The 18,445-nt window shown below is 33.6% G+C and overlaps 4 protein-coding genes across 6 annotated transcripts in view; 1 reads left to right on the top strand and 3 right to left on the bottom strand.

Moving 5' to 3' along the window:
* Positions 1 to 3,449, bottom strand: part of LOC106106852 (protein yellow-like) — a 4,019-nt gene extending 570 nt beyond the window's left edge. Inside the window, exons 1-4 of the mRNA XM_013287510.1 lie at positions 3,344 to 3,449; positions 823 to 974; positions 439 to 617; positions 1 to 311 (exon numbers count right to left, since the gene is read on the bottom strand). Of these exons, the coding sequence (XP_013142964.1) occupies positions 1 to 311; positions 439 to 617; positions 823 to 974 (642 nt within the window). The 5' untranslated portion in view covers positions 3,344 to 3,449. The remainder of the gene's footprint in view (positions 312 to 438; positions 618 to 822; positions 975 to 3,343) is intronic.
* Positions 3,450 to 5,066: 1,617 nt separating this feature from the next.
* LOC106107344 (protein yellow-like) lies at positions 5,067 to 11,820 on the bottom strand. 2 transcript variants are annotated; one of them, XM_013288165.1, is made up of 4 exons: positions 11,282 to 11,820; positions 7,541 to 7,712; positions 6,168 to 6,349; positions 5,067 to 6,090 (listed from the first exon to the last, which is right to left on the bottom strand). In XM_013288165.1, exons 1-4 carry the CDS (start codon positions 11,523 to 11,525, stop codon positions 5,138 to 5,140), a joined length of 1,551 nt encoding a protein of 516 aa, XP_013143619.1. In that variant the 5' UTR covers positions 11,526 to 11,820; the 3' UTR covers positions 5,067 to 5,137. The 2 variants fall into 2 exon arrangements, with proteins under 2 accessions (XP_013143619.1, XP_013143620.1); XM_013288166.1 differs by lacking the exon at positions 11,282 to 11,820 and adding an exon at positions 7,941 to 8,039.
* Positions 11,821 to 12,212: 392 nt separating this feature from the next.
* Positions 12,213 to 18,170, top strand: LOC106107345. Of its 2 annotated transcripts, none has more exons than XM_013288168.1 (6): positions 12,213 to 12,325; positions 13,497 to 13,979; positions 14,241 to 14,390; positions 15,862 to 16,014; positions 17,274 to 17,567; positions 17,992 to 18,170. In XM_013288168.1, exons 2-6 carry the CDS (start codon positions 13,778 to 13,780, stop codon positions 18,162 to 18,164), a joined length of 972 nt encoding a protein of 323 aa, XP_013143622.1. In that variant the 5' UTR covers positions 12,213 to 12,325; positions 13,497 to 13,777; the 3' UTR covers positions 18,165 to 18,170. The 2 variants fall into 2 exon arrangements, with proteins under 2 accessions (XP_013143622.1, XP_013143621.1); XM_013288167.1 differs by having other exon boundaries at positions 17,971 to 18,170.
* A 249-nt stretch (positions 18,171 to 18,419) lies between these two features.
* LOC106106851 (protein yellow-like) overlaps positions 18,420 to 18,445 on the bottom strand; it is a 14,256-nt gene continuing 14,230 nt past the window's right edge. The window contains exon 9 of the mRNA XM_013287509.1: positions 18,420 to 18,439. Coding sequence (XP_013142963.1) covers positions 18,420 to 18,439 — 20 coding nt within the window. The remainder of the gene's footprint in view (positions 18,440 to 18,445) is intronic.

Here is an 18,445-nt window from a genome sequence, read left to right as displayed (position 1 = left end):
TGAATCGGAATTTCTAAACACGATGAGTCCAAAACGCCAAGCATCGGCGATGTAAACATGCAGATCTCTACACTGGGAGTCTCTCGAGTCCACGACAAGGTTTGTGATCAGCGAGTTTTGGAGGACGAATTCTTTCGGGATAGGATATTTGCCAATAACAGTGTCTGTGTCTAAGTCAATGGCAAATAATGTCGGTGGGCAGAGCTGACGTGGCGCCTCAAAGGCCTCCACTTGTCCTGAGTCCAACACCCACATCACACCGCAGTGGTCTACACTCATTCGGAATACTGACGTAAATCCAGTACAGTTACCTGAAATGTAACAATTTGCTCTTTGAATAAGCAGTAAAAATAAAAATTGATAGTAATACGTTACAAATTATTAATTAAATATAATTTTATGTCTATAAGTGATAGTTGAAGTAAGTCGTGTCATTACCCGCGTTATGCCAATCCCAGCTGGGGTATGGTGTGAGTTGCGGCGAGGCCTCGCCCGCTGATGTGGGCAACGTTGATAATGTCACCGGTACCCCCTTTTTCCAAGCAGGAGTACTGAGAAAGATCCGGTTTCGCCATCGTTCTATACCGAGCGGTATTACGTTGGTCTGGTTAAACTGTCTGTAAGAAAGTCAATCGTTATAAAAGACATCTTTTTAATTAATTATGAATTACTGGTTTACGAGAAAAAAAATGTTATTTCCTCTCTGTATCAAACAGAATTATTTCCAACAGTACTTATTACTTTGTACTGATGTAAAAATGTGTGAAGATAAACAGACCAGCTGTAAACATGCTTAAGTATGTATCAATGCAAACATATTACCCGTTAGCTATCGCTTGCTGTTTCTCCTGGTCACTGGGATATGCAAAATCGATTTGTTTCCATCTGTACAGAGTATTCAGCGCTCTATTGTGAGTATGATGTCTGTATGCAGCCGCCAGCCCGATACATAGTATCAGGCATAATATTCTCATCTGTAAATTAATATTACATAATATTTACTTACTCCCACATTTACTTATGTAATGCTTTCAGTATAACGCATATACTGCCTCTTCGGATCTCATTTCCTTATTATTTTGGTACGAAATGTTTTCAAACATTCAAAAGATTATATTGTAAAGTTACTTTAAACTAATTTAAATGTTCATCAGTGGTTTCCAATACCCAAGTATTTACTATATTTTAGCTCGGTTTATGAATTATATAAAAAAAGTTTTCAGTATTTTGTCAATATTTTAGATGTTATTTGTTTGTTATACAATTTTGATCTTTTACTGTCTCTTTAACGCTACAAAACAATCTTAAAATGTAATGTGGTTTCGTAACTCAAACCACGCCTTGAACAAGAATCATATCCGCAACATTCAATTTATATAATAGAGCTTCCTGTAGTCTATTAAAAACAAACAGCTGTCAGATAAAAAGATGTTTGATAAAAGAATCGCGGTATTCAAGTAATTAGTTGATGTAAATTGGGCGTTTTCGTGTTTATGCAATACGTTAAATACGATTTTTTAAGTTAATACCTTTTGTTCGTTACGGAGGCTAAGAAATGATTGGTAAAGGATACAGTCAAGTTCAAAACGATCAGAACAGTTAATTAGAAATAGAACGCTTAAAAACTATGTAAAGTTCAATCGGAAAACTATTAAAATACCCATAGTTTTATAATTATTTTCAACATTAAATGAAACGAGGATAAATCTGCAAGTTTTAAGGGTTATTAAGTGACCATTAATAATCCCTTCTTGTAGATTGGTATAAGAAGTCTATACCAAGTTAATACTGATTTTACCAATAAATGAAAGCGTCCGTAAATTTTAATTTATGTAAAACTATTACGAAATTTTTAAAAATTTAAAAATGTTACGAAACTTTCAAGCGAGTTTTGTGGCAACATTCAAAAACCAAGCCACAACTTGTCACCTCATATTTGGCCAAGATTTTTTTTACGCAATACCAAATTTTGAGATAGTTTTGTCAAGTTACATAAAACTCATTTGTTTCAAATAGAAAAAAATCTTAGAATCAGGATTCTTAAAACTACAGTAAACATAATTCCAGCAAGACATTTTTAAAATAGTAATTAAGAACTTGCTCTACCATACAAGCTACGTTATACAAGAATTTTGACCATCAAGTGTACATTACATTTATTTAGACAAGGGCATACATAAAATTATTAGATACATTTATTTAGCTCAGAATCTCCGCCTTTGGCTAACGCACGCACGCAATGTCCTTGTCCACATTCAAAACCACTAGTATTATCCGTCAATGAACTAACTGTTCGTTATGACAAATCAGTATTTTTTTAAGAATATCCGTATAACTTGCGATAATTAAAACAATAAAAAAAAAGATTTTATTAGAGCAAATGAATGTCAATTGACAATTCATTTGCAGAATGCATAGTTTACGTTAATTGGGGTGTTATTTTTGACCGACTTCCCAAAAGAAGGAGGTACTCAATTCGTCTGTACGTTGTTTTTTTATTTTTTTTTCTTGACCGAAAGTTCATAATATGAGCCAGAACCGAACATTCGATATGATATTATGCGTGGATTAAAAAAATAGCCTATACTTTTTTCCAGATTATCTTCTACGTCTACGCCAAATTTCATCGTGGTCCGTTCAGCCGTTTTGGCTGCAAACTCTAACATCCATCCATCCATCCATCTAAATATTCTCATTTATAATATTAGTACAATTTGTAGAGAACGCATTAATTATTGCACCTAAGCGATAGAAAATAATTTTATATGGTAAAAGGGAACATACCGTTTCCATATAATTCAAGTACTTTGTAGAAAATTAGTGTGGGCTTTTTGGTTTTTCAAATAACATTGTCGAAAGTATATAACGTGATTAAAAAATTGTGTCAGATCAGTCATTAATAATGGTAATATAATATTCTCTGATTATCTAAGGGTAATTTAAGAAGATTGACATCGCCAATATGTGCAGCAGAAATAAGTGTTATTAGCGACGTGATTTTAAATTTCTAAAGAACGTTGCTTTTTATAACTTGTTTATTTTTTAGTTTTACCTTTTGTTATTTGTTTATTTATATTATTCGAAGGTAAAAAATTGTTTAAAACACTGTCTGAAGCCAGTTACTAAGTTCGAAACTAAAGAAAATAAAGGAAAGAAAAAAACTATGTACATATACAATAAAAAATAAAATATAAAATAGACGTAAAAATATTTGACAGCACTAATATTTGGAAAATATTCTATATTCAAATTATAACGATACGAAGAGAATATTAGATTTACCAAGAAGGTATGTAAGAAGGTACCTACTATTATTAAATTTTTCATATGAGATAACATTTACCTTAATAAAATTGTTTTGCGTAAAATGATCGGTCGCGTCTGCCCACAGCGCGTTCCCACTACGTAATGTAACATCGACCTGCTGCGAACCAGAATTTATGCAACCGGTTTTAAATATTGTACCTATATATTTCAAATATTTAATCTAATGTGGTATTTTGTTGATGTGATAACTTTTTGTTAAGGAAAATACGTTACAATATGGTAAATATCAACTTGTTTTTAACATTTTATCGTTTACTTTGACTTTTTTTCTACGTGGATATCTTAATAAAGATACCTTATCTTCGGGGTGGGACAGGGTTATGTGGGGTTATAATCACTAAAACGCTCTCGGTGGCCATCCTCTAGTACTACTAGCGGGTATCCGGGATTTCCCGTGAAAGGCACCGGTGTCCCACTACACTCAGCTACTGCGCTTCCTAGAGAGCACAGGCTCCATTTGTTTCGCTTAGAAAGAGATAGATGGATTATGTGTAATGTGGAATAATCAATAAGGTTGTGTTGCCTGATATGACTAATGATAGATAGATAGATATGGACGACCAAAATTAGTGCGCCAACTTGCTTGTCTTGTCTGCCTGCTCATGCCTGTCTTCTGTGTGGTCAAGGTATTGTACCGGGCAATTCTCTAAATTCATACATTGGACAAATAATTCATTTTAATGCTGTTCCTGTGAAGGGCCAACTATCGCCCCAAGGGTTGTCCATACATTATGCAATATGTAATAATAACTTGTTAGTTTCAAACTTCAAGATGCTTAGACGTAAAATTTACCCCTTATCGTAGTCTTAACCTTCGATTTGCGCGTAATTTTACTTGGTAATTCCAGATACACGGTAAAAGCCAATGTTCGCAACGTATGATGAACATTTGAGAGTTATCAGTTGGTGGATTAACTGTGCTAGTTATTGTTAAACTTTGACTTTTACAATTAAGTAAATACATTATGTGTACATTCATGGTTAATGATTTTGACAATTCGAAAGAATTTGAAAGTCGCTATTTTCATGGCTCAACATTAAATTAATTTACATTTGTTGTGAACCACCTTACTTAGCCTTGTCACGTTATGTACACAAAAGGACGCCAATTTTTTTTATGTTTTATATTTAATTTTGAATGCAAAATGTAGATCCACCAGCATTTCAACTGCACAGAATAATTCTTTGAAATAGTATATTATTTTTCTCTATATAGTTGATATGCATTTTACACATGTGTATTTGTTTTAAACTAATAAATTTAAGTAAACCTGTAGTTGTATTTAATCAGCAAGTGTCGTTCATAGACATTTTCTCTCTTTATGTATAGAATCGTACTTATTCAGTTTATTGACTTGAAGTTTTTATAAAATGAAACATCTGTTCGTTTTGTTTATAACTACGTTCACTTGTTTGTGTTTTGCTATTCAACTTAAAAGGTTTAGACTATGAGGGTTCAAACATTTGCGTAGGACCGATGTAAATTAACTTTACAATAATTATTAATTTAAGGAGATAATTTTCTTACAGTTTACCGTAGCAAGATTATTTTCTTTTAAAATTTGCTAAACACATTTTAATAGGCGTTCGTATTAATACTTGGTATTATTACCCTAAATCAATGAGGATCTTTATTATTCTACCAAAAACTTTGTTTAAATAATTCTAATTTGTGTTTTTGTGTGAATTTTGTCATACGTTAAAATTTTATGGTATAAAAATAAACATCGGTATTTTTGTTTGTTTAAAAAATTTAATACTAAAATATCACTATTACGGTACTCCTAGCTAATTAAGTAGATACATATTATTATGGCAACCATTCGTTTGTTACAAGCGGAGAATAAGGAGGCAATTGCAGTTGCGGGTCACAAATTGTGCCTTGCACGGCTTGTGTTGTGTCCACGTACATTATTCTATAATTGTAATCGTCATCGGATAAACTGCCATCTTGAAACATCGGGAGCCGGTTTGATATTACCCACACACTCTGCTGCTGCTCGTGATCAATTTTTATATCATTGGGGAACACTAGCGTTTCCGTATTCATAGCCACGACTCCCATGGTCTTCTTATTGTACGGCTTCTGAGAATCCCAGCAACCGATACTATCTTTTGATACCAACCCATAAAACATGACTCCGTTTCTATCCATAGCGGAGGCTGACGACTGTCCGAGCAGTCCACGGCTATCACCAACTATTTTAAAAGCATTAGCGCTGTCATTCACACGCGCAGGCTGGCGTAGAACGTCCGTCGTCACTGAAAACTCGCGGTAGCTCGACATGGAATGGAAATACAGTGTCCTGTCTTCAACATTATTAATCGGTGATAGAGCGAGTCCAAAGATGCCGTCAGCCCATTGGAAGTTTAGATCGTGCAGCGTATAATTTGATGCCAATGGATCAGGATAGAAAAGGTGGTGAGAAAATCTCCAAAATTTTTGATCACTATGTCTGAAGACGAGTAAACCAAATCTCCAGGTATCGGCTATATATAGATGGAGATCTGAACAATCTTCTTGTCTACTGTCGACAATTATGTTAGAGAACAATGAGTCTTGTAGGACATATTCATCGGGGATCGGATATCTTGCTATCATGGAGTCGGTTTGCATGTTGAAGACGACTACGCTCGGTGGACATATTTGCTTGGGACTGTCCTGCGAGTCAATCTGCCCTGAGTCGAGAACCCACAGTTTGCCGCACTGGTCCGCACTCACTCGAAACACCGACGTTAAGCCAAAACAGTTAACGTCATCACCTGAAATTTATATAATGAAAACTTAGTTATCATGATATGTACTTCCAATACCATAGTTATGTAAATATTAAACTTACTAAATGCTCGATGATAGTTCCAGTCAGGGTAGGGCTTGAGGGCAGGGGAGGTGACGCCGCCGCCGCGTGAGACTGTTGCGAGCGTGGCGGGGACGCCGCGGCGCCAGCTCGGTAACGTTACCCACACGCGCGAGCCCCACACCTCCAAACCAAGGGGAAGCACGTTAGACGGGATGTATGATCTGAAATACAAGTCATAGAATTATCAAACCGGTTCTGATTTCTAATGAATCTGAGTCCTTTATAAGGAGCCCAGAACATCATTTCAATTGCAGGCTTTATCAGCTTAGTTAAGGAAAGTGGTATATTTTCCAATTAATGATTTATACATGATATTGTTACTAAATTTTTAAAAATGTATTATGATTAATGATTTAGTCGTCATTAGAAATAATTCTTTAGTTAAAATCGTATACTTTTAAAGTAAAGTACTCCATAGTGTAATATTTAGATCACGCGGATGTTACGAGTGCAGTAAGCACGGTCCATCTACTGTCCAGTAGATTTATTACCATAGCAAGTTTTTAATTGCAAATCTAATTAGAAGCCTATATATGTTTCAACAAAACCGCTAAGCGTAGACTTTCTCTCTACACAGTTAGGTCACAACGAAATTGCCTCTTATGTCACTGAAAATATATCTTATTTACTTATTTTATCTAGGAATCCGAGCTATTAAGAGCAGGTTTTTATTACAGAACACCTATGGGTTTTGGCATGTCAAAAACAATATATCTGTTTTTTTTTTTAAAGAACATGACAAGAATTATAATCATACTACGGCATGTGTCTTTTAAAGAAAGAAGCCTAAGGTAAATATTTGGATATATATATAAATGTTTTGGTGTTCTGGGCCTACGGTAATATACTATTTTTTAAAACTAACTGCATTATTATTAAGGTTAAAAGTATTGTAGTTTGTAGCACAGCGTAACGGTTTCATTTTATGATTGATTGATCAATATTATGTGTGATGATTTAATTGCTCTATTTAAAACTACTGAACCATACACGAAATCGTGTGTAATATCTTTATTAAATCAGGTACTTATTATTTTATGTTACGCGTATTTTACTATAATTTGATTAACTATGTTTATTTTACATCGGTCTTTTTCGCAGAGGAAGGATTTGCAGATACATTGTCAGGTGTATTGAAAAGCGAAGACTGTTCTTACAAGACAGAAAACGCAGCTTTCACAAGGACCAAATTAAATGAATCTTATGTACTACTAAAATCACATTACTTAATTAAGAAGAGGTTGGTTTTTTAATTCAGATCTCAGACAATGAATTGCCCTAAAATTACTATTGATTGTTTTAGGTAAGCTTGGACTAAAAGTTAGTTTATTATTTCACGTATTGTAGTATACCTGGAGATGAGTGCTCTGCGTCTATGCTGTACGCTGGGGAACTCAAAGTCTATGGTCTTCCACTTGTAGAGCGTGCCGAAGGGTGGCGTATCGGTATCCGCGGGCACCGACTGCGGCCGCGCGAGCCCTAGCATCGCCAGCCATAGTGTCACCGCTGCGGGGCGACTGCGATCTGCAAATTGTCAGTATGCTATATTTTTAATTGTTCTTTGCTCCTCTAGCGTCGTACGCCTCTTGATGCCTAGTAATTTTACTTAGTCTGTGACTAACAGTGGAATTTTCTTTAATTTTATATAGCGCGTGTAGTTTATGATGCTTATTGTAAAGGGACTCACTCTATGTAACTTGTATAACTATTATAGCTTCTCATGTTACTAGCTTATCATTGACTTCTACTCACACATTGTCTTTATCGTTTGGAGAATTTAATTACGGGCAAGGTACACACGAAACACTGTAACGTTTGACTCTCCGGCAGTATAATTGCAACTGATTGTTTGCCGTTTCACTGGACGGTTCGTTTATGAATGTGTATGCTTAATATGCTGCATGATATGATAACATTTGAGGATAATAGTGACGTCACACGATGACTACCATACCCATCCGATTTAAATATTTTATATAAACATTGGAAAGCTTGTATTTAATTCAATAACATGGTACATTGTGTCTGAATTGTACGGAATTCAAAACATTCACTGTCTGCCACCTTCTCGGGATGAGTCCGTGATAGTGTTGTTTGAATTTGAGTCGTTTCATTAGCCTCTGGTGATATTATTCGTAGAAGATTTTTAAAAAATACAATACAAAGATACAGGTTAGTAGTAGTGTTTTTAAAACATTGCCTAGCTCTGATGAAGGCAATTTTCATCTACCTGATAATCCGTAATTTAAATGGTTACTTCACCCTCTATTCGGTATGTCGTTTATGCTGTACCGTTGTCCAAATATTTTACAGTCAAACTTATTTCTAGTTAAATCTACAGTAATCATACTTCGTCAATTTGATTTGATCTAAGATGGATAGTACTTAAAAAGCCTAGTCATTCTATGCTTTTGCTATTACGAGTAACTAGGTATATATATACTTTTTCACATTTTGATCGATACTTGTCATGAAACTTTAATAGAACTGGATGTTTTAAGTGTAGAATAGGTGATGTGAAGTATCGTGAAAGTCGGGCAACCTGTTTCGCGTTCTCGTGTGTTGCTCAACACAATATTACTATCTAATGATTGTCGTGACGTTCAGGATATATAAGTAATCAGAAGGGACAAGTAAATTGTCATTGTAAACGTTACATTGTTTTGTTTGAAATTTTTTGCTATAAAATAAGTAGGTTATAGCATCGTCTTCCTCACACTATTGTCTTTATCTGATTTGTGGACAAAAGAATGAATTATTCATTTGCTTAAACTGTCCTAGTTATAAAAAATTCTGTAGACATGACAATATATCAATTACATACAAGTATTTAAACAGTGAAAAGCCATAGTAAGAAAAGAAAAATTTACCAAAACTACTTTGGCTCCGTATTTCGGTTACTTTTAACTGAGCCGCTGATAGTTGCCGTTTTTGTGTTGCAAAAACAGGTTGAGCTTTTTGAAAATTTCACAAGGTTCTTAATCTTGATAACCTCCGTATTGAGAAGTAGCCGAGTCAAACTCACGGTCAAACAGTTGTTATTTTAGATGGGTTTAGATAAAGAAATTAGTTTAAATAGTTATCGTGCAAAAGCAAGTTCTATTATAAAATGGGATTTCGATTTATTTCCTTCAGAAAAAAACTGTCCTGAACTATTACTATACGGAAAACGTATAGAAAAATCCTCAAAATATTTTTTACTTACAAGATAAAAGCAATTTGTAACATTGTATTAAGTTCATGTTTTATGCTTAACTGTGTTTGCAATATATATGTACAAGGTTACCTACTCTTTTGCAAGTGCGACCGAAAAATATTGTTTATTAAAAATTTTGATTTTTTGTGGCCACTGTTTTAAATTTACCTTGATTTGAAGGACTATCATTGGTCATATGATAATTTTTAAATTTTACCTGTCCATTTAGTCCGGTAAAGGTAACAAGTTCCGTAATATCATGTTCATAATAAATATTACGATTTCATATTGTCTTATACCAAGTTAGCTTTAGTCCGTTAGCCTAAATGTATTACAGAGAACACAATAGACTTTAAGCTATAACCATGTTTATACCATTAACACGGGTTTTCGCTTTATTGCTTCCGCACGAGCGCTGATTCAAATGTTAAGTTGAGGTTACACCAAGAGATTTTGTTCTTAAATTAAGTATTGAGCATTATAATTTTTCACAGAAATAAGAAAATGATTGACATGATTCATGCCCGTACCCGAGAAGGATAGGTAGAGATTATGATTTACCGTTTCGCGCGATCGTAAACATTTCGTTCAAATTCGTAATGTTTATTCTACGACTAACAACAATGGGTTCAGCTTTTATTTCTACAATATTGAATTAGTTAATAAAATTTCGTCAGTATGCCAGCAACCTTATTCGGCGTCGCTTTCTCTAGTGCAGTACGGCGGTTCACGCTGACTCTACAACTATGCCTATGTCGTTAAAACTTCGGTATCGATTATTATCATGCACAAATGTACGAAAAAGTGTTAACATATGTACGGTACAATTCAATATAAAAGAAGTAATAATAAAACAGAGTAATTCGTTATTTCAATAATTGAATTGGAATTAAAATATTTATAAGGTAAAGAGAAATTTATATTATCCGCGTTCACATCTCAGAGGCGCTTAGAAAGTTAATTATTTCTCGGAAATTTCAATACGATATTACCGAATTGCTTACTAAAGTAGTGAAAACTATTCATTGTTGTGTTCACACGTAATTTCACGAAGTTGTAAGACGCAGCATGAATAAATTTTGTATTGATCTTATAATTTTATAACTTACTTTCTAATTAAAATGGATTTTAATAATCGCTTGCTCAGAACATACAAAGCCAAATTAAATAATAGCCAATAGTAAACTTTGTTCCGCGTAAAAAACTATCTAAGTTGTTAGTTGAATGAGAGATAAACTCAGTGATTGTAAAAAATGTTAAGCTTACAAGAGTTTTCCTAAATCAAATGTTTTTGTTAACTAAAAAAGAACGAAACAGATTTCCTTCTTGTATTATGTTTGGTTTTTAAAAATAAACATCACATTTTTTGCAGTCATTTGATTAAATCCAAACTGTTATAGTTAGATGAAAAACAACTAATTTATAAAGAATTGAATTTTGAGCTTGCAGTTGCTTCATAAAATGTGAGAAGTGAAATATTTTGCTAATATTATAAATGCTAATGTTTGGATAGATGGATAGATGTTTGTTAAAGTTTGCAGCCTAAAGGCATAGATGTAGAGCATATTGTAAAAAAAACGCAAAGGCTACTCGTTTTTCTTTTTTAAATTCCATGCGGACGGAGTCATGGCGAAAGCTAGTTATAGATAATATCGCAAATAAGAGGCATGTATTCAATTTAACTATACTAGTTAGTTTCCTAAACATTGTAAAAGTGTAACAATATTCTCTTGAAACGTCTACGTAGCAGTTTAATACTTTATTTGTGGCTTCAAAGCGTATCATCTTGGGTTCAAATCCACTTAGCGACTTATTACATTTGTTCCTTACAAGCTGTAATCATTATTCTCGAATTTGTAATAGAAATAAAGCTTGACTAATATGAGAGCAATCTTACCGGTAACGTTTAATGAACGTTGTCTATCGTATTTCTTCACGCTGTTCGCTCTCTGCTGTTGTATCTGATTTTCACGATAGTTATTTAGTACCGCAACTTGTGCGTCCAGAGGATTGTAGGCAATGCGACCATAGTGATTATGATGATTCCAGTTCGAATTCACGTGCTCGTATTGTCTTGAAATATCCGCAAAGATCACAGAAGGCGGGGACCATTGTACGAACCACTGATGCGAAACCGCCATCGCTTTGTAAACACTACACTAGTTTTCACACGTTAAATATTTAAAATTTTATAATACACTAGTCAGTTAACATCCTAAATATCAATAAGTCCTTTTGTTTTCATTTTATTTACAAATCATCTATGTTAACACTTTCGCTGCTCACGTGTGGTCAGCACTGTTTACGATTTGATCTGACGGTAAAGCAAGCGAGCCGCTTTACACCATCCGGCCCCTCTTATGACCATTACGATATCACGTGCGATGTAAAGATAGCCTCCATATAGTTAAATATCAAGCACCCAGTTGATCTAACTTTCAATTGTGCGAAGTCCACTTTATAAATGCTAACTAACGAATGTGTTTTGTAATACGTTTTTTGTACACTCTTAATCAGTTAGGATGAAGGTCGTTTTGTAAAAGGATTTTGAGTTATTCAAGTATGATGCTTAAAAGCACAGCTGAAACATCTTACTTTCAATTATAACTTAATAAACAAACGAACGACCTCTTATAACTATTATTCTTATATTCAGTATATAATTAATTTCCACTGCTTAAACGCGTATACATAATCAAAAACTCGCATGTTTTTAAGAGAATTTGTTAATTTAAATCAGTCCATATTTGTTAAAGTCGTGATAGAGTAACCGTGTACTAGTCATGACTATATCTATCTAAAGAATTCAATCTTCATTCCAGGCGCACCTTAATTATTTAGTCGCTCAAGTGAGAATTAGAACTCGAAATGAAAAGGAATCAGAGCCTATTCTAAGAACAAAGAGATTTTTATTACTACAGCTGTATACAACAAGGTGCAAGTATGTATCAAAAATGCATGGACTTTTTTAATACTTCTTTTATTATGAGGTCAGACAAGTTTGACAACAGTCTTCAGTACAAGGGAAGAGTATGTTACTTTTATTTCAATTTTGTCTATTCGTTTGTGTGCAATATTGATTAAACGCAGTAGTTTTAAACACAAATTAAAAAATAAAACCTGTCAGATCATTTTGCAGCTAGATATAGTAAGTTTTTTTTTATCTAAGTAACATTTAATTAAATAACTGTGATCCGTCTAATAATGTACTTTCTCTTTATGCCCATTGATTGCAAACGAGGACGTAAAATAGTAAACTTATCGCTATTAATATATTAATCGCAAGTTATAATGATTTATTACATATTAGGTAATGGATTTATTATATACTAGCTGTTGCTCGCGACTTCGTCCGCATGAAATTAAAAAATGTAGCCTATGTTACTCACAGATAAATTACCTATCTAACAGTGAAGAAATTTTTAAAATCAGCCTAGTATTTTAAGTATTTCCATACATACAAAAATACAAGCCTTTTCTCTTTATAATATTAGTATAAACAACATCGGATTAGGAGGAGCAATATAAATCACTATCATGAAACTTAATGTTACAATGAATAGCATTGCACATAATGAATGTAATGCTAGCTTCACACGAGAGTACAACAGTACACGTTGCAGTAGTCAAAATATTACTGTTCTGCCTCGGCCTTTGTATACAAATGATAATAGTACTATTCTACCCTCGTGTGAAACTAGCGTTAGCATCATAAGCCCCGATGTGCTTATGCAAGAAAACAAGGCTAATGCTAGGCAATGAAATCTTTTATTAGCATCAGAACATTTGAACGTAGTAATTATAATTCGGCTAAACATAGTACTATAAAATGTACACGAAACACTTGCGAAAATATCTTCCATAGATTAAGATATACTTTTATTGTTAATGAAACTTTTAAATCAACGTGAACATTATTAACACTTTATTTTACCATAATTTTCACATATCTAAAGGTTTTATAATCAGCATGTTAATTGCAAAATTAAATATGCGTCATTTAGTTAGTTAGTAGTAGTTAGTAGTTTGACAAGAGTTATTCCTATGGCGCTATAAGTTCCATTTTTAAAAAAAGAACCAAGGGACTTATGAAATACATCCTTTTTTTTCAGTAACATCAGGACCTCAAGAGGAACTACAGTTTGTGCCAACTTTAAAAATCCACTTAACGGAAAAATGAAGAACAAAGATGAGGACGATCTTCAAAAACATGGCTCGTGAATTTGTGGCAATCAAAAGTTAATCAGTACCTACGACTTAACCTAATTTCGCTGTAAAAGCTACTGGTTGCATTTTTATTGGTTTCCACCAATATATTGAGCCAATCAGCGGTCAACGTGTGGTTTGTTATAACGACGTCTACCACGTTAAATTACCCGCAGTTTCTTTCAATATGTACGTGAAACAGATTGTGTTCCTAACAGCTTTTATAACTGTAGTTAAGGCTATTTATCCATACTTTGATACACAAGACTTTATCTACAATATTCCTAAAGTCTATCGGATATCTATTACGTTGGACAAACTATTGGAATACTATGAAAAGAAGCCATCGAAAGATCCGGAATGGTTTATCGCTTTAGGGGTCGCTAGAGGTAATGTAATAATGTAATTGTTTTATTACTTTACGCCTTATTTTTCAGTTAGATTTACTCCAATTTGTTTACTAACTAACAGACTATATTTATTAATGTCATCTTAGAATATTTTAATTACATGTTTTTTATTTTATTATTTAGTTTTAAATAAAACTTTAAAGAAAGCATTTTCCCCGCTTATTACTATAATTAGAGCCTAACGAATTATTATCGCAATATAGTATTGTGAAAATTTCTTGAATACTTTGATTGATTCAGGCCAATTAGAATACACAATCAATGAACTGGACAAATCAGTGCCGCCGAAGCTGAGAGAAAACCTGCAGAACATTACGAGGAAGATGGATAGAATCCGAAATAATACTGATATGAGTAAATTTTCGTATCGCAGTAAAGATTATGAATATGGTAATGTTACATGTTAATTTACAATTAAATTAAAATTTCTTACTTCTTAATCCAAAGTGATTTCGCTCCTTCTAAACACGTAGGTACTATCGCTTTCATCATTGAAGGTTACTAAGTTAACAATTTAGACATTTTCCGAAATAACCACTTTGAATTTTATTTTTAAATACAAGGTAAGGTAATAAAAGATACACAATAAGATACTCCATTTAATCATAGTATTTGCAAATATGAATTTTTAATTCTACTGTAATTATAAACCGTGAATGGGCATCAAAGGGATTACTAAAACTAAAACAAAATGATGACGTAGAAAGTTTGTAACTAGAAAGTAGTCTCATTTATTGGTTTTGATTAGTTACGGCGTAAATATCCATAGTTCCGGTAACATTGATAAACAAATAATTAAGTACTGCTGAATATAAGCAAGAAGAATAGAAGAAACAAATGAATTCATTTAAATCGTTGTAAAATACACGACAATAAAATATGCAACAATCATTTACTTTCAGAATGTAACAAAAATGTGTAACTGCCATGTGCATTAGCATGCAGCGTACTCTGATATTGACCCGTGAAACAATTGCGTTGCTGACGTTGCGATACTTACACGAAATTCTTTTGTCGGCTAGAGAAAGGCAGGATAACGATTAAAGATCTGTTCACGTACAGTTACCTAGCATTCGGCAATATGCGCTTCGCAAACTTGATTTACAATCCAAACCAGGTCACAAACCATGTACCACAAGAATATTGTGCAATAAATGTTATAAAATCATTTAACTTAATCCTATTAGGTAGAATAACCAATGCCAGACATTTATTAGTTAACGCACATCATAAAAAAAAACATACAGACGAATTGAGTACCTCCTTTTGGGAAGTCGGTCAAAAATATATGTGGATATACAACAAATTGCAAACAAATCTTCATTTGTGATGTAACAAAAAAAAAGTTTATGCAATTAATTTTTAACACTCAATTAACGGTCAAGATTTTTTATTCAACAATCATTGATATGTAATAGTTGCTGTGCCAGCTTATTACTGCAAACTTATGCGTTAAAAAATACATCATTATTTTTAGCTTATTTGAGTTTGTTCGGTCAGTCGTGAGAAATGCAAGCGGGAAATTTCTTTTGAGCACTAATTACCATTGCGGTGAAGTTTGCATTATTTCGGAATGATTTCACATAAACAAAAACTTCGTTATATTTGATATTTCTCCTGTTTGGAAATAAAAGCAAAATATTCTTCTTCGAGTAAGACAATTCGTTTAATACAAGCTCTCCTCGTGCTGAGTTTATACATATATTAAAATTGATACTTTTTTTAACAACGTCGTTCAATAATCTTTAATGTATTCTGGCTGTAACAATGTTGCAATTAATAAAACCTCTCACAAACTCTCAATACGAAACCCTAGAACTCCAATGCTGTTTCTTTCTACGAAGAATTTCCAATTTTTTAGTGGTAAAAGCAATAATAGAGAACATGGATGTGCTATCATCGCTAATGGAACCGCTGACGCTGGGCACGGTGGGCACGCAGAAGCCGTACAGGTTCGGCTTCGAGCAGTACGTGCAGGAGGCCAGAACTAAGATGCCTACTAGAAAAGCAGCCGGTATAGTATCCTGTTAATATTATAAACTAAGAAGTTGACATGCGGCAGCCGTTCACTCGACTAAATTTTCATCAACTTACTTTTTACTTATATCATAAATGTGAAAATTTAGATGGATGGATGTTTGTCAGAGTTTGTAGCCTAAACTGCTGAATGGATCTCGATGAAATTTGGCATAGATAAAAAGAATAGTCTGGAAGAACACATAGGCTACTCATTATTCTTTTTTTTTAATTCTACGCGGACATCGCGGGCGAAAGCTAGTTATCCTTAAAGTTTTTTCAGTTTATTTAGTCAGAAAATATATAAAACCTACTCAGATGTCCGAGGAGCGGCTTGTAGTATTTTATGATATTGGCCATTGGGACGTCTATGTATGTTCTTTTGTTTTTCCGGATTTTTCATAAAAATACATATGGTTATTATACCTAAAGTAAGTTCTAGAAGCCTATTTAGTATAGCACTAGACTACAAATATAACTTGTATATAATTTCGCACAAAATTAACCGCAAAGTGAACATCGTTAAGCAAAATACCCATTAAAATGCTAAATCGACATGCTCGGTTTGTTTAAATTTCAAAACTTGATGCTGCGTAATTTAAATGCAAGATCTTTACAATTACAAAATACAGTAGCTACTTAATGTGGATAACATGAATATATGATATTTATTCATAGAGTATTCAAATGTAAAATTTAGTTTATGGCTAGAGAATACATAGACTTAGAAGTATAACATGCCTGTAAGCGTACTGTTGTGTAGTATTGTCATTTATCCTAGTCACGTTATGTACAAGTGGTATTATAGAATGCAGTTTTCTTTGTATTTGCATAATACAATCGAACGTGAAAATTAAGAGTATCACGAATTGTCCATTGCTGGTGCATTTATGATAGTAATAACACTTGCGCAAGATAGCCCCTATAATAACCGTATACATCGATAATAACGTAATATTCGAACGGTAGATAAATACTTTCTGTGTACACAATTTATTTCTAGACTATATGCTTGCATCATACAACGTATTTGATTAGTTCTATTAGAAACTTAGAAATTAATAGTATCTGAAAGCTATTAGCAATTTTTTTTTAACTGAAGTTGCAAAGAATAAAACGAAAGCAACAAGAAAGTGAGTACTCATTTTCTCTCTTCCAAAATTTGACCCTCCCCCCCACAACTTGTTTTACATTTTTTTTGTGTCCCATTCCAAATTTGAAAATCAAATTGTCTATTGATGAAAACTGTTTCCACAGACGCGTGCACAATGCAGTTACTAATATCAGCAATGGAAACTCAGACGACTCAATCAGAAGGCGCCTGTGAGCTAACACCCGAATGTCAGGCGCAACTGATGAAGGGGTCAGGGTTGGCGTTTCAACAAACAAGCCGCGTCCGAGCGGCAGGCCTAGCTCGACTCTTCGATTGTATGGAAGGCTTAGATCTCTCAGCACACATTTACAAGCTCTGCATACAAATCTACAAAGAAACTAAATCGTTGGAAGCTTGGAGTCATCCTCCTGGAACTAAGACGCTGTTTCTGCAACAGAGTATGTTGATTGATGTTTTTTTTTTGTTTTACGCAGCATACATTGTGCGCAATTAACAACCAGTTTTTAAATTCATTGATACTACTACATTTTTGAAGTAATTATACGTATAGTAATGCATTAAATGAATATTACGAGTAACTTAGATATAAATTACATTAAATTACTGCTGCTCTTGACTATTACAATTAAAATTATATGTTTGTGTTAATATAAATAATAGTGTTGTGAATTAATTGTATGAATAAATTTAAACAAGCACTAAATTGATGTTCTTTTATCGGAGAGTAAATTTACGTTTTTATATAAGAGTTACTAAATACTGTTCCGAAATCGTACAAACATGTGTTATTAGAGACACATTAATATTAATACGTTATTATTTTTTTTGTATTCTTTATAGTTCTTTATTGCGCTTCGCAAGGTTACGGGGAGTTCATAAAACCTAGATGGATGAATAAAATCCTGGCGTGGCAGGAGCCTAAAGGATGCTACTCTGATGACCGGCAGTCTTTCCTCAAGCTCACAGGATTTGTGGGACCAGCCAGTTCCCCTCCGCCGAAAGACAGAGAGGTATATCTATACATCTTATTATAGAGAGGAAAGGGAGGAAAGAGGAAAGATTTGTATTTTTGTATGTAAACTACTGGCTCGATTTCACCATTCAAAAGTTACGTTATCAGTAAGAAACATATGCTATATTATTTGTTATTTTTTAATTTCACGCGGGCGAAGTCGCGAGCAACAACTAGTGTTAATACAGGTAATATACATACCTACATAGTGGGACTAGATAGAGTTAATATTTGTATCGCAAAAAAAGGGAAATGCGGCCACCTGCCACCGTTGGACTTAAAAAGTGGCACCCTTGACTTAGG

Source organism: Papilio polytes, unplaced genomic scaffold, assembly GCF_000836215.1.
Source record: "Papilio polytes unplaced genomic scaffold, Ppol_1.0 DF822067.1, whole genome shotgun sequence".
NCBI lineage: Eukaryota > Metazoa > Arthropoda > Insecta > Lepidoptera > Papilionidae > Papilio > Papilio polytes.
This window is presented reverse-complemented; position numbering and strand designations above follow the sequence as displayed.